Source organism: Anser brachyrhynchus (assembly GCF_964034855.1).
Source record: "Anser brachyrhynchus genome assembly, chromosome: 19".
NCBI lineage: Eukaryota > Metazoa > Chordata > Aves > Anseriformes > Anatidae > Anser > Anser brachyrhynchus.
Genome location: NC_137712.1, coordinates 10,679,575 through 10,694,497, shown reverse-complemented (window position 1 = coordinate 10,694,497; position 14,923 = coordinate 10,679,575). Strand labels below are relative to the sequence as shown.

General features: G+C 40.9%; 1 protein-coding gene across 1 annotated transcript in view; it reads left to right on the top strand.

The window, feature by feature from the left end:
* Positions 1 to 14,923, top strand: part of PNPLA7 (patatin like domain 7, lysophospholipase) — a 126,516-nt gene that overhangs the window by 50,475 nt on the left and 61,118 nt on the right. The window contains exons 19-21 of the mRNA XM_080561496.1: positions 127 to 240; positions 11,729 to 11,789; positions 13,880 to 14,029. Of these exons, the coding sequence (XP_080417622.1) occupies positions 127 to 240; positions 11,729 to 11,789; positions 13,880 to 14,029 (325 nt within the window). The remainder of the gene's footprint in view (positions 1 to 126; positions 241 to 11,728; positions 11,790 to 13,879; positions 14,030 to 14,923) is intronic.

The following is a 14,923-nucleotide window of genomic DNA, read 5'->3' as shown; positions in this document are numbered from 1 at the left end:
GTTTTGAATGTATGTCAGCAAAAAGTATGATTGTCCAATCCTTGGGAATTGTTCAGTTTCTTCACCCTGACGTGCTATTTTTACGACATGTTAATTATCTTTAATGTTTTGGCTGTGTTATTTCAGGTAGAGGCATTAACCCATCAACCTAGAGCCACAACAGTTCATGCAGTCAGGGATTCAGAACTTGCCAAACTCCCAGAGGGAGCACTGACATCTATCAAACGCAAATTCCCCCAGGTAAGAAAATTAAAACTCTTTTCTATCCGCATTAAATGATATCTTAGAAGCTAAAACTCTCCATTAAGCACCAAGTCCTTTGGGTTTTTTTGTATGATTGATGCATACAGAGAAAACATTTTGTTCTCTGTGCCTATCTGATCTGATCTATACCAGGCTTTTAGCAGCTTCTCTTTATCTTCTAATCAATGTTGGCATGTTTTGTGTTAGGGCTGTTCTGTATATCTGGAAAAAGTTCACACTAAATGCAGGACATGCGTATTTAGTAAAGTGGAAATCTCTTAGTGGTATTGATAATAAATGGCAGTCTGATTTCTAAAATCACTTTAAAATGTTGTTATTCACTTGTCCTGCTCACTAGGACTCAAAGTCAAGGCTTGATTGTATGTACCTTTATTTCCAGACTTGGGAGTTGGTTTTCTTCTTCTTTGCATTCCGTGCTGTCCATCTTGATTCTGCAACTGCCATATTTTTATGTGTCCTGAAGATTATGATTGCTCCCTTGAATCCATCAAATCATCCATCTTCTTTAATTCACTTGACATTATACCTCTCTCCTGCAAATCTAAGAGTTATGGACTTGAAATTTAATTCTTTTTGTCCCTAAGTGCATCAGAGACATTATACTAAGCACTAAATCGTGTTGCTAGCATTAAAGATGATTCTTTAATGCTGTTGCTTCAAATTATTTCTGATTTTTTTTGCTCTGTTTAAAACATGTACTTATTTTACCAGATTTCTTAAAAAGCTGCTAAAGTGACAAACCTGATTAAAATATTCAATTTTTGCTTTTCGAAGACCATAATAACATTTTTGAGATTTTGGTAACTGTAAAATAGAAATGTGTTCATGATTTCTCACATTACAAAAACTGTGGCGGTTTTGTCTGTGTTACTGCAATGATGAAATTCTCCTAGCAGTAAGTGTGCAGAAGGGACGCACGTCAAGGGAAAATAATCTTCCTGGCTTCCCTGTAAGCATAATTTTTTGCTAAAATGTTTTTGAACTTCTGCTATGGGTTATTAAGGCATTTCTGTTCTCTGAATCTCTCCTGAATACTACTCTGATTCTATTCTTCTCTATTTAACATAAGAGATTTCTTGCCCAGGTTTATGTACTGTTAGCAATATAGAACTTCTTGTACAAAACTAGCCATAAACTGGGCGACGATGGCGTGCTGTCTTGAGTTGCCCTTCTCGTTATCGCTCCTTGCTGACTGAACGGGAAGCGAGGCAATGAGCCAGGTGGAATTCTCAAACCACCTTTCTCCTCACACTGGATGATTTTAAGTGTTACCAGTAGACATTTAAACCATAAATTACTAGTAAGCACTAAACATTTAACACTTAATAGTGTCTTGAATGCTAATCTGCATGAAGGCTGTGTTCCAATTCTGCATTTTTGTCTCCGGCAATAATTAATGTCTCTTTTTCACTCTTCCCTATTTTATCAATGGGCAGAATCGTTTTTCCCTGGAGGGCACTCTATGTAGAGGTGTGAATCTTTGTGATGGAAGTTGAACTTAAGTGCTACATCTATAGTATAATTTAAGCACTTATTTATAATAGAATTCAAATAATCTTCCCACATCTAAAGAACACGTTCGGTCAGCCGCGAGCTGCTGACCTTTCTGAGGATGGAGTTAGTTTTCTTTAGACTTGCATATAATTTGGCTAATCGTTCGTAATGAAATATAATGCTAAAGTAGGTCTTAATGAAAAGTTCTCTCAAAAAGGCCGTTAGAGAAACATATTCTTAATTGCTGCTATTTGAGATCTCCAAATTTGAAGATAAATATTTAACTAGTATCAAAACTGAGAATTTGTTTTCATTATAGGGTGATTTTAAGAACAAACATTAAAAGTAGAAAGGAGTGTAAGAGACTTTAAATAGGGGATTTGTGCAGTTAGTGCCTTTAGACTGTCTTAGGAATGTAAGATAAAATATTTATTTATATGAACTCAGAGTTCTTGTCGTCTTTTTTTGTCTGTTAAATCCACTAGACAAAAGAGAGGAAGGAGAGAAGTGAGAGAACTCAAGTGATAGAGGAAAACAATTGGGTAGAAAGTTTGAAATCAAATAAAGTACAAAGTCAAGTGTGAAGTTCAGGGCGTTAAAGTGGAGAGAAATCTTCAAGCTGTTGACTAATAAATTGCATGCAGAGAAGGGACTGGACAGCAGTTTCCTAGAAAAGGAATGATGGAGATCGAAAGCTGAACACGCCTTAACAATGTCATGCAGTTGTGGAAAATAAAAGTGTTATTAAAATGCTTTTGAGTGAAGAAATCTTTGCATTCCTGATGGTTGAAAAGCTTCAGTATCAGCCTGCAGCAGCATGCTTGAAGGAAGAGGCAGGTCACCTGAAGAGAAGCAAGAGGACAAAAAGATGGCTGACTGGTGTTTAGAAATATTAACCTATAAAAGCAAAACGATTGAATGGTTAAGGGAAGAAAAAATAGCTATTTTCAAGTGTATAAAGCTATCTTCTGAAAGAAAGGGCGTGAATTACTCACCATATTGAGACAGAGCAAATGGTAGTGTACTGAAATTGCAGGAGTTGACTATTAAGGAAAGGGTGATTGTGCTCCCTGGAAAGGCTAAAAGATTTGTATAATATCCTAACAAATCCTTTTGTTTGAGGTGGTGTTCAGTGCTGAGCAGAGGGACAGGCTAACAAACTCTGTCCTATTTTCTCTCCTGCCGTTCTAGTAGAGTTATTTATACACAGGATTTGTGATGTTTTCCCTATCCAACCAGAAGTAATAAAGTAATGACCAGATAGCAGGTGCAATAGTTTTGAAATAATTGACTAGGTAGCAAGAGCTAGCTTGTGATTGAGCAGTGGGATATGAAGGATTTCCCTCTTAGTCCTCTGCAAATCAGGAAACTGTACTGCAGAGGAGGAAAAAGCAAACAAACTGTCTCTGTCCAACATAGGCACAGCTGACTGACTGATGAGATTAAGTTCACCTGGGTCGTGCTTGGGGGGATAGAGATGAAACAGTGGTGCTTGTCCCCTGAGCCATGGGAAATGCTCCCTTAGTTCAGAGGAGAGCTGCTTTTGTTTTGGTGCTCTTGGCAGCCTCCAAAGAGCCTACATATCCTGCCTAACAGCAGAGAACTGAGCAGTTAGTGGGGTAGGATTACCACTTCAGTTAGTTACCCTTGAGCTTTGCTATTACGTGTGCAGGATGAAAACCCCTATAGTTCTGGAAGTTAGAAGAGAGACTTCATCCTGCGTACCTTTCACCAGCCCTGATGGTTGTCAGTGAGCCAGAAAGGGATCTGACTCTTGAATACGTTATTAGAAAATATTACGGATGGTTAAGAAAATTGTAAACATGGGTTGTGCTTGCAGATGAGAGTGGTGAGAAATGAGTGAAATAGCACTCTGTTCATCCTTACAGTAATTTGGGTTCCTTGAGCTGTGATGCTCACTGGAAAATTGCACAGCTGATGCTCGGGGAAGCACCATATGCTTGCCTTCTTTTTTGCGTTCTTTCCTGCACATCTGCTTTGGTCCTGTTACAGACAGGATGCTGCTTTGCTGGGATCTTTGATGTGACCTCCTATAGCTGCTGTTATTCTGGGGGATGAAACAGATGGGTGAGCCTGGGGGATCTCATCTGATTTATAAGTAATGGCCGAATTTTCAGAGCACATGCCCAGAAATCACAGATGTTGATTTCTGGATCCTCCTCAGTCAAATCTACATCTTCTAGATTCTCAGGGAAGCATCCCAGCCTTGAGTCATTCTGGATATGGCAGCCTGGATGTTCCCGTCTGAAAGTGGTAAAGTGGTCCACAGTGCCAAACTTCTCCTTTGGCTTCTCAGGGCTCACACCTGAGGACCACAGCTCTCCAGCATAGTCACTGGGGCACTCAGCCAGGGAGAGCATTTGCTCCTCTGACAGCCTCCGTGCTTGCTTCTGGTGCTACTTGAAGCTTTTCAGAGTTGCAGGAGTGAAATGGAATTGATTCTTTCTATTTTCATCACTGCTTTCAGTTCTGAAAAGTAGGACAGAGAATAAGCTCATGGTTTTTGGCATCATGAAGCAGTTTTGAAGCAGTAGCAAGAGCGCAGAATTTGTTAACAGATTACAGAGATATTCTAACATCAGTGTATAACTTGGATCGCATTTTGGTTTCTTTGCCTCTACTGAGCAAAACTTTTTTTTTTTTTTAACTTGAAATTCAGACCTGTTGTAGTTGATGGAAATTGCACTGAGAACGTGCTTTGGTGCTGTGGGGAAGTGAACTGTAAGGCAACCTTTTCCATGCTAGAAATGCACACTAGAAGTTACAGAGTTTTTCTGCATCTTTCTTTTAATTCTCTAAGTCTGCCCTTGGGTTTTAAATATATTCAGAACGCATCATCTTTACCAGCAAGTTCTGCTAGTTTTCTATGCCTATTTTAACCAGAGCTTTTCTGAGGTGGACTGAGCTTTCCCTAGGGTTATCTGCCTTACAAAGTGATTCCGTAATGCACGCTCCTCTCAAAGTGCTCCCTTCCAGCATTGTGTACGTTGTGCATCGCATTAGCTAAGCTTGATGTAGCACTATGGAAGAGGTCAGGAGAGGCCATTCTTGTGGATTTTTCTGTTTTGTTCTCATGGCCCATTTAAAATAAGTTTTCCTTGACAGTAGGAGAAGTGGATGTGAAAAGGAGAAAAGAGAAACGTTCAGCGGAAGCGTGGTCACCGACTGTAGCTACCCGTCATGAGGAGGGCAGGAGCGAGTGCTTAGTCATCGCGGTGATGCGAGACTGACATTTTTCTTCAAGACACAAATGATCACAGGCATCAGAAGCTCAAATGACCCCAGGATAAAGCTTCAGCTCTTCTGTATGCTTTAGTGGCATTTGTAAAGGTGCCAGGAATCGTTGCGAGTGAGCATTTAAGATTCGCTTTGTCACCACGGTTCTCAAACCATTGAGGTTTTAATCTGAGACCCCATGCTAAGCTCCCTGTTCCTGTGGTGAGTGGTGTGTTTTGTTGGTTAACTGATCTGGGATGATAGAAAGTTTCAATAATGCCATGGTTTTATCAAAGCTGATGAGCTGATTTACGTCTCCTCCTCTCTTGTCCCCTGCCACCCCCAAAAAACCTTCAGAAAGCTGGTAGAGAATGATCTCAAGTCCTGGAATGAACTCTACAGAAATGAAACTGCTATTATGTGAATTTGTATAGATAAAATGGCTATTATTACTATTTTACCCCTATTACGTTTACTGTATAGAATAGAAAGCCCTTGGCAGCCCTGTTTTCCACACTGGCTTATTCACATTGGGTCGCTGTGTGGTACAAAGCCCATTTGTTTGTCCTTTATCTCAGATATATGTGAAGGTCTATAGTACCCTGCTATGAAGGCACCAATAAATTGTCGTTTAACATATTTAAACTAAAGGTGGTCTATTAGTTCACTGTTTTGAAATTTTAAAGGCTTAACTGTTAAATATGCTATTTCTAAATTTCTTAGTTGGATGACAATGCTCAGCTCAGCTGCAGCCGTTTTATTCCCTGCAAAAACACCGTGCTTTTGGGTGCGGATGATGCTAGAGGATTCACTAGAGAAAATCAGAGTAAACTTGGAAGGAAAACCGTGTTCAGATTTGTAGGGCTCTATGTCAGTTGCTTGTACAGGATCCAAACTAGTGTGTCTGGCTTGCTCCCTGGTTACTTTAGCCAAGGCTCGTTTCCTAAACTAGGAACCTGCAAGAAGATGCCGTTGACAGGAGGTTATGCTGTCCTTCTGAAGCACTGTGCCTTTGCTTTCTAGCAAAGGTGCTGTGTACCTTAAGTGTAAAATAACATACAGTTAAACCTGATCCTTAATCCAGATTTTTTTTCTTTAAAAAAAAAAAGCCTTTTAACAATTGCAACAAAATATTAGGAAGCGATGGAAGAGTTTGATTCAATCTATGGTGTTATGGTTGGTTTTGCTTTGCTGCTACAAGGAGAAGCAAATTTCATGATGCTCTAACACACCCCACCTCCTTCCCCACCAAAATACCATCAGCTTCCGAAATTGCTGCTCTAGCAAAAAGCTCTGAAGGCAAGGATCAGCCCATATGGGGGTAGGAGAGGCAGGAGATGAGGATGTGACAGTGAAGGGATGCGTGTCTGATCATAGGAAGCCATAACTGGACTAATTCCACAAACGCCTTTTCTTCAATACCCAGGTTAATTATTATTTGCATGCCTTGAAAATGGTGGGTTTGTTGCTTCTTGAGGTGCTGAAACACCTGCTCTGTGGATGCAAAAATGCAGGCTGGAGCGACCCAACGGTCTTATGTCTGGCGTGTGACTTCTTGGCCTCCTTTGCAGCATGGAGCAGAGTTGATGAGTATCTTGTTTCATTTTGGTTTTTATTTTTATACATTTCTTCTCTTCTAACCAAGATAGATTTGTACTACACAGTGCCTTTTAAATCAATTAGTTGTTACTGGTTATAATAGCCTGTGAATTCAGAAACAGGATATTGGTGCAGATTTTATGCAGTCTTCCCATGATTTCTCTGGATTGGTATAGTATGAAGTAGGCTGAGACCAGACAAAGAACTTTATCTGGTCCCCTTGTTTCTGTTAACAGGTGGTTTGTCAAGCAATCTATACTATTCACAGGAAGAAAATACTATCCTGTGGACACTTATTTACAACTGAATTCTCGTTGAAGTCACTTTCAGAAGGGCCTATTGTAAAGCTCTAAGCTAGAGTTTCACAGTTGAATAGAAGGAAAAGCTTTAACTAAAATCTACGCTTGGAAAATTAGCTAGGTGTGGACAGCAGGCTGAAATGTTTCAGAGAATTATAGAAAATAGCTGTTACTCCGCAGCGAAGTGTTCAAGGGTGGGAATTACAGTAGCTGCGAACAGGTAGTGCTCAGGATAATGCCTATACTTGAGGTGGATGGAGTAATCAGCTGCGCGTGTGTACCGTTGCTAGCAGGTGATGCGGTGGTGTAATCCTGCCTGGCCCCATCGCCGAGGGAGGTTTGTTTTGAAACTGAAATTAGTCATCCCAAGGTCGGCAAATACGGTCCCCTCGGGAATGTGGAGTTAGTCCCTGCCCTGCAATGCAGAGGCTGCAGGTCTTCTGAGCAATTTAGCATTAGTTAAGCAGAGGGAAAATTAATGGCTTGCAAGAAGTTTGTAGCAGATGCAGAAGCAGACTTCTCTGCTCGGTGTGAGAGAGCCGGGGGGACTGGAGGCTGCTGTGACAACCTGAGTTGGTCTGACTCGGGATGGAGTTGTTTCAGAAACAGCCAGGAAGACAACATGTTTCTGCGTAGATGAGGTGGTAAGTGGCAAGATAAAAGCTAGGTTGGAGATGGTGAAATTGTACTGAAAAAAGTGCTCTCTAACGCCATTTGAGAAAGAGAAATACTCTTTATTCAATTTTGCCCTGCACAAAAGTGTTCTGATGAGTTAATCTGAAACGGTGAATAGGTGGGAGGAGGAAGAACACTGTCTCCTCTGCAAAATGTGCCTCAACTGAATGCCCTGCTCTGGGACAGGTTTTATGATTTTACAGTTGCAGAGGAGTAGAGGATTCAGGGCTTTTGTAGAATGATACAGATAAACCTTGTGTCCTGAGTGGCTATCAAGATAGAAAATGGAGTATTTCTCTAGCCCTGTAAAGTAAACTTTCCTCCTTCTGGCCTTTTGCATAAGCTCTGGAGAGTGAATCTGTTTGCTTCTGAGGCTTGTTTTGACAGCTGGCCTAGGCCTCTTTGTGCCCTGGCACCCAGACCCACACTGCGAGACCCTACAGGTCTATACCTGGGTTGCTGGCAAAGCCTTGCCAATGTGAACTTTCGGAATCATTTTGCAGCTTGACGTGGTTGCGTTGGGTAGGGTAATGCTCTCCTTGTCACAGGGATGAGTTCATCCTGCAGCATGGCAATTTCATCCGTGTACCTCTCTTCATACCTGGACTTTCAACAGAAGTGCATAATTGACATCTGCTCGTTATTGGTTGAAGTGGTTAACTGTGGTGATCTGAGCAGGAGCATGATGATGTGAGCAGGAGCAACTGAGCATGGTTTATAATCATAAGGAATGATAAATTCAACTTCCTCACAAACTAAAACACATTTGGTTCTCTCCATAGTACAAGGGGTCAAAAAGTAGTGTTTACTTCGCAGGCAGTTAATGATTCTGGCATAATTCAGAAGCCTCCCGATGTTCTCTGGTAAGTCTGTGCTCCAGCTAGCTGCCTTCTTTTTTTTTTTTTTTTTTGTTTGGCACAGATTTTGCTTCAAACTCAGTTCAAACCTTAAATCTAAACTGAGCACTTCTGTGCCAGTGGATGTGGAGTATAGGGCAAGTCTTTGAAGGTCTGGGTGGATTGGTGCTAGAAGAGACAAAAATCCCAGATTCACTACAGGGATGAGAACCTCACACAAACTGTGCTGGAAAGGCCGTCTGCCCCTGCGTGATGGGGCCACAGTGGAAATGAGACAATTTTGCATGCCCAGATGTCTGGGAAGTGCTCAGCGCTCTTCTGGCACTGTGTTTGTGAGAGACTGGCATTGAGATTTGCCTGGGAGTGGAGTGAGGGTAGGAGTCCTGTCTGCTTCTGAAAAGCAATACCTGAGCCTTTCCCTGGTTCTGCTCTGGGGGCACTGCTGGGGCTGTACGGCACGCTGCGCCGCATGAGTACTGCAAACACAGCGTTTCTTCCAGGTCAGTCCAGTCTTCCCAGCAGCACTGCCAGAGTTCCTGCCTTCCCTTCTACCTGCTCACACTGCCAATTTTTAGTTTTTCCTACAAAGTGCACCAAAACAGGCAGCACAGGAATAACTGCCTGCTGAGTGACTGCCCAGATGTCTGCACCAAGGTATCTACCGGCCAGTACCCATGTTATCTGGGTTTCTCCTGCCTGGGTCTCTCCCAGGAAGGTGTTCTCTGGCATGTTTGCAATAACTTGTTTCCCTGATATCTCCTCCTAACCTGGGGGCTAATTTCTGTTTTCTTCTCCCCCACTTCCCTCCCAAAGCCAAACCAGCCCCGCTCCATGCTGCCCAGGTCCTCCCTGGCCCCAGGGCTTCCTTGTCTCTTGGCCAGCGCTGCTTTTGTGTGTGCCTGCACCTTGTTACTGACTGGGGGGGTTAAATAAAGGTGGTTGGAAACCTGATGGGTGACATTTATTTATTTATTATTTTTCCTGTTCGTTTTGAATTCTCCCCACTTCTCCTGAACTTGGTGAGAGCTGCTCTGCAGAGTAATGGCTTCAGGTAAATCATTGAAGCTTGGGTCTGTTGTTGATGAAGAGATGCAATTTATATTGACTTCTCCCTCAGACTGATGGAGAAACCTCTTTTAAGGAAAAACATTTGCCTTTTTGTGAAATAAAATTCAGTGTATGTAATATAAAACTCCAAGGAAATTTGAGGGCAGTTCTCAGCTACGATCCCAAATTGATGTTCCTTCGACGTTGCCATGACTGCGGCAGAGTGACTCATCCTGTTATGGTTAGCAATTTGCTTGTCTTACAAAGTCACTGGGGAAATAATTTTTCCATATCTATATGTACCAAGGCTGTAAGGTTTGCTCTAGCAAACAAGACAAATAATATTTTGTGGTAATACGAGCAGCCAACTGGAAAACGAGACCAATAGGTTCTATTCTTAGTTCTGTCATTAACCTTGGACATTTTCCTCAATTTAACTCAAGCTCTCCTTAGCTGTCTGTAAAGCAGAAAAAGTTATAAATACAGGAGATGGTTTTAGAAAGTAATTAAAATTCTGATGTTTACAGTGGTCCGGAAGTGTAAAATGTTCATAAATAATAGTTCCAAAACTGCTGGAGTAGAGTCACACTACGTGGGTGTGGGTTATCAGGTGAATGCGTGAGGGACGGGTGTGGCAAATGCTCCTGAGGAGCAGGCTGCCTCCCTGAGGGAGGGAAATCGGTCTCACCCACGCTAGTAGGAATTCTGTCTTTCCCTCTTTGGGGCAATTTTCCCTGGCTAAGCCCAGCGCTGCTCATTAAATCCCAGAGCTGCCTGTACTTGTGACACACTCAAGGGTTTCGGGCCTGGTCTGAGGTTCCAGCGCAACGAGCGGCCAAGGCCGGCGGCTCGCCTCAGCACCAGGCTGCTGTGTGCTGGTGGCGGCAACTGCGTCTGTTGCCAGGGCAAATAGAGGAACCGCTCTGAACTTGAGCTTGATGTGGCATCTTTAGGAAGTTGCAGTTATGGCTATGGGAAAGAAATTACTGAAATAACTTTGTTTAGCTTGTCCTCCTTGCTCTGCCATGATTTCTGCGTCGGAAGGTACCTGTTTGATCTCCCTTCCTCCTACAGGCACTGCAGAAATCGGTGCTAATATATTAAAGCTGCGAGGTTTCGTAGTCTGTGGCAATTTTTTTTCTTTTTGCAGTAAGATACATAAAATAATTCTGCTGGGCAGATTGACCCGTCGTGATGGTCTTTTATTTGAAAGATGCATCCTGAAGCCCTTGTTCCTAGGGGAACGGTGTGTCTTTTTGTCCAAAGGCAAGGTAGCCGCTTGCTGCTGCTTGTTTAGCCTGGTACTTTGAAGATGCTTTGTCATTTCAGTTTTGTTTTTTGTTTTTGTCTTACGAAAGATTAGATCTATTATGACTTTGAATTGTCTGTCTGGGGGGAATATCTAATGATTACTGTGATAATTCTGAATGCATTTAAGTATCTCATTTTCTTATTTGGTAAAACATTTTTGCATAGCTGTTTAGAATAAATAATGCATTTTGCAACCTTGATATTCCTTGATATTACAATTATTAGTCTTCTGCTACACCACTTGTTGGGAAATATTGATTATTGATGTTGGAGGTAGGCTGATCAGTTTTCAGGCTTGCTTGGCTATGGGAGCATTGGTTTATATCAAAGTCCAGTTCAAAATGGCTGAGGGAAGAAAAAAAAATCTGTCCTGTCAAGGGTACCATGAAAGATGATTTGCGGGGGGAACATTTTAATAAGCATTCTGTTCTGATTCTGTGTATTTGTCCCGTTATTCGAGATATTTTAAATTGATTCCTGTGAGCTGACTGGTTCACAAGGGAGGGGGGTGGAAGCAGGACTGGTGGGGAATCTGAGCGCAGCCCTGAGCCTTTGTTACCTACAGAAGGTGGGGGGGGTGCAACAGCCTCTCAACAGCGACGGTGACTTTCTGTGCTAGAGGTGCAAGCGCACTGCAGAGAACAGAATGGAAAATGGGATTCGACGTGTTTCCCCAAATAATTGGATTTTTTTCTTCTGTTCCCAGAGCAAGTTAAATATTGTTTATTTCTAGTAAGACTAAAATAAGGTAAAATAAATCAAGACAAATGATCAGTCACCATACGTTACAGCCAGGAAAGAAGTTATGGTTACAAAACTGTATCTCCTTATTATTCAACTTGAGATAACATCTTACAGAAGTTTGAAAGTATCCATTTAGATGCATTATTTTTAGTGCACTCTGCCTGAATGTTTCCTTTCTTACCCTTTCTCTCTCATTGCTAGGTTGTGACTAGACTTATTCACTTGCTGGGCGAGAAGATTCTTGGCAGTCTTCAGCAGGGAGGTAAGACTCATTCCTGGACTATTCCCATCCATTCTGGTGCTTCCTTGGAACTAGATTTACATCATTAAATTCGGAAACAGAAAGTGCACACTTGACAAGAGATTTTGTCTCTAAATATTTTAGCTGTTGTCACAGCTAATTCATTATATATAAACACTTTTTTTTTGTGGGGAATGGCTGAAGAAGTATGGGAGTGGAATGATTTGCAAATGAGAGAAAAATACTGCATATATGCAGTGAAACTTTCTTGAAATTTCTTGCAAAAGAGGAGCTCAGAGGGAGCACTGGAAATAACTGCTATAACAGACTTGAATCAGATAGTCATGCTGAGTGGCATCTGCACATTGACTGACTTAGTATGTCTGTGTTTGCATTATTTCAATGAATTGTCTGAGAGCAAATGATTTGTTATGCATTGTTTTGTAGGCTTTGTGTATGTGGCAGAGGCAAAGCAAAGTGTATTTACTAATTGAAGGGAGTAGGAGGAAATTTTCCATGCAGGTTGTTGTTCTTGAGCAGCTTTTAAAAGAAAACAGATGTGTGTTAACTACCAATAGTTTTGTGGGGTTCTCTGCTGCTCTGTTTTTTGTTTGTTTTAATACAAAAATTCTATGCTATTACTTATATTGCTGTTTTTACAGTATTCCAGAGAGATTGAAATTAAGTAGTCAGCTCGCATGTTTTGGAGAGTGAATTGTGAAGTCCAGACTTTTATTGAAGTCTGCTCTTTACTGTTTGGGTACACAGTCAGTTTTGTAGGAATCTCTAGTGATAATTGTACTTAAACTTTTGTGCATGCTGAAATGCTTTTGTGGCCTAGGGCAGAATCTGCACTGCTTAGGAATTAGGACGACATGTGATAGGGAGAAGACAGGAGGAAAACTAGTCAATCAGAGCATAGCTATTGAAGTTCTGAGGAAAGAAGGACTGATGGAGATGAAAGAGTGGAACTGTGACATGTAACTTGTTTGAACCTGTAAATATCTTCTTGAAGATCACCTAAAAGAGAGGAAAAACTATTTAATGATCTGTGGAGAGCTATTTTAGAAGACTTGAAATGAATAACTCCACTGTTGAATATATCTGAAAAAGATTTATCTGGTGTTTCTTTCAGTCCAACAGTATACTATTGATCTTGCATATATACTTTGAATGAGTTCTTGCATCAATTACAGTATATCAAGTACTTCTATGTGTCCATATCAAGAATTTATCTTCATGGTACATGTTGCACCTTTGCTGGATGAAATAAGATGAGCAGGATGTTAAGCTTCATACCATCTAAGTTAATATTATACACTTGCAGCTGAGTTGCTAGGTGCTAACAGCAAAGTGAGGTTGTCTGAGAAGGCTTAAGGAGGAAAAGAAATAGTATAAAAATAAAAAGAACAGTTTGTAGAACACACTCAACATTATTCTTTTTTCTGAGCTAAATGATCTAGGAAGATCTCCATCTTACATGTTACATGCATCACATGCTTCTGTCAAAAATGCTTTTCTCTGCCCATAGTCTTTTTCTTTACTCAGTTTACTGTAATATATTGCAGATACTTCCACAGTTGCTTTGTAGCTATTTTAGAGGTTCCATATTTTATTTTAATACTCCTAGATACCTATCTGTAAAGATCCACATTTTCCCATATTGGAGAATAGTAAAAATAGGTGTAGATACATGTTTCCTGTAGGAACTTTGTTGAAAACAGGTATTTATTTCCTTGATCAGGAATACCATAAAAAGTGGAGGTTTATTTTGGGAATATTTCAATACTGACAACAGGTTTTGGGGTTTTGTTATTTCATCTAATTCCTCTTGAGAGGTAAATCAATGCCTATCTCAAAGTTGTGGCTGTTCACAGTCATTATGAGTGTCTTTTTGTCTTTTTCCTAATGGGTCAAGTAAATGCACATTGTATTTTTACCTGTTCTCATCATCTGGATATTTTTAGCTTTGCCTAACTTAACCCACATGCTATGTCTCCAGCAAAAAATGATGGAAATCAATCTTTCTCCTGTTGTATGTGAAATATGTGGGATCTTTCCTTCTTTGTGAAATGGAGAATTTTTATTTTTTTTTTTTTTCTTTCAAACAGGTCATCCTCTTGGGTTACACAGCTCGAGTAGCAAGTGGGATGCTGGAAATCCTGCCAGCAATCTCTCTACAGTAGCAATTATGCCAGTGTCTGAAGAGGTGCCACTTACTGCTTTTACTCTGGAGCTCAAGCATGCTCTCAGTGCTGTGGGTAAGAAGTGTTTACATGTTACTGCATCATGGAAAATAAATGCCTCTTAACTTTTTAGAGGTATAGCCAGGTACCTGTCAATTAGTTAAAGGGGGATTCGTGCTGCATTCAGAGGGGTAGCAGCATAGCCGTGCTCAAGATCAGACCTTTTGTAATCTCTTGCTGCGTTTGATTCACTCTTTTCCTGTCCCTAACATTTAATATTAGTGGATGACTTATGACTCAGAAATATTAGCTAATTTGTCTGGCCTGTTGACTTGGCTGTCATCAGCCCTCCTAAGACTGCAGGTGCTTTTGCGGACAAATCCACCACCCATATACTGTTCCTACAGTCCCTTTTGAGAGCCCAATTCTATCTCTCAAGTGTGAGACTCCTTCAGACTTTCTAAATTGTATGTCTTGATCCAGCAAAGGATTTCTGATGCAGTTTTCTTTTGCAGAGGTAGGTTGTGAGCAGCAAGTCTAACACTTGATAGAGGAGCCTTGTGTAGGAGACCCATCTAGGTTGGTACTGGAATTCCAAACAGTTCTGAATTATGCCTTCCCATACTGGCTTGTGTTACCTTGTTTGTTGCCAGCTTGTCTGTCTTGTACTCACAAAGCCATATATTCAATTCACAATTGATTCATTAATTGCTACATCCATTGGTGAAGTTGTATGTGCAAATTTCAGGTGCTTACAAAACCAAGTATTCAATTCACAAGTCAGTTCCGACTCTGTAGTAGTTTGACGTTTTTCTGAACATCCTCTTTTTATCCTTATACACTACACAGATCTTGAGTAAATCTCCTATAGTTCTTTAAATTGTTAATTTTCTGTCTCACAGCTTAGTATTGTGAAAAGTACAGGTTACGTGATGCTTGAGGTATAACCAGTTACATTTATTCGTTATT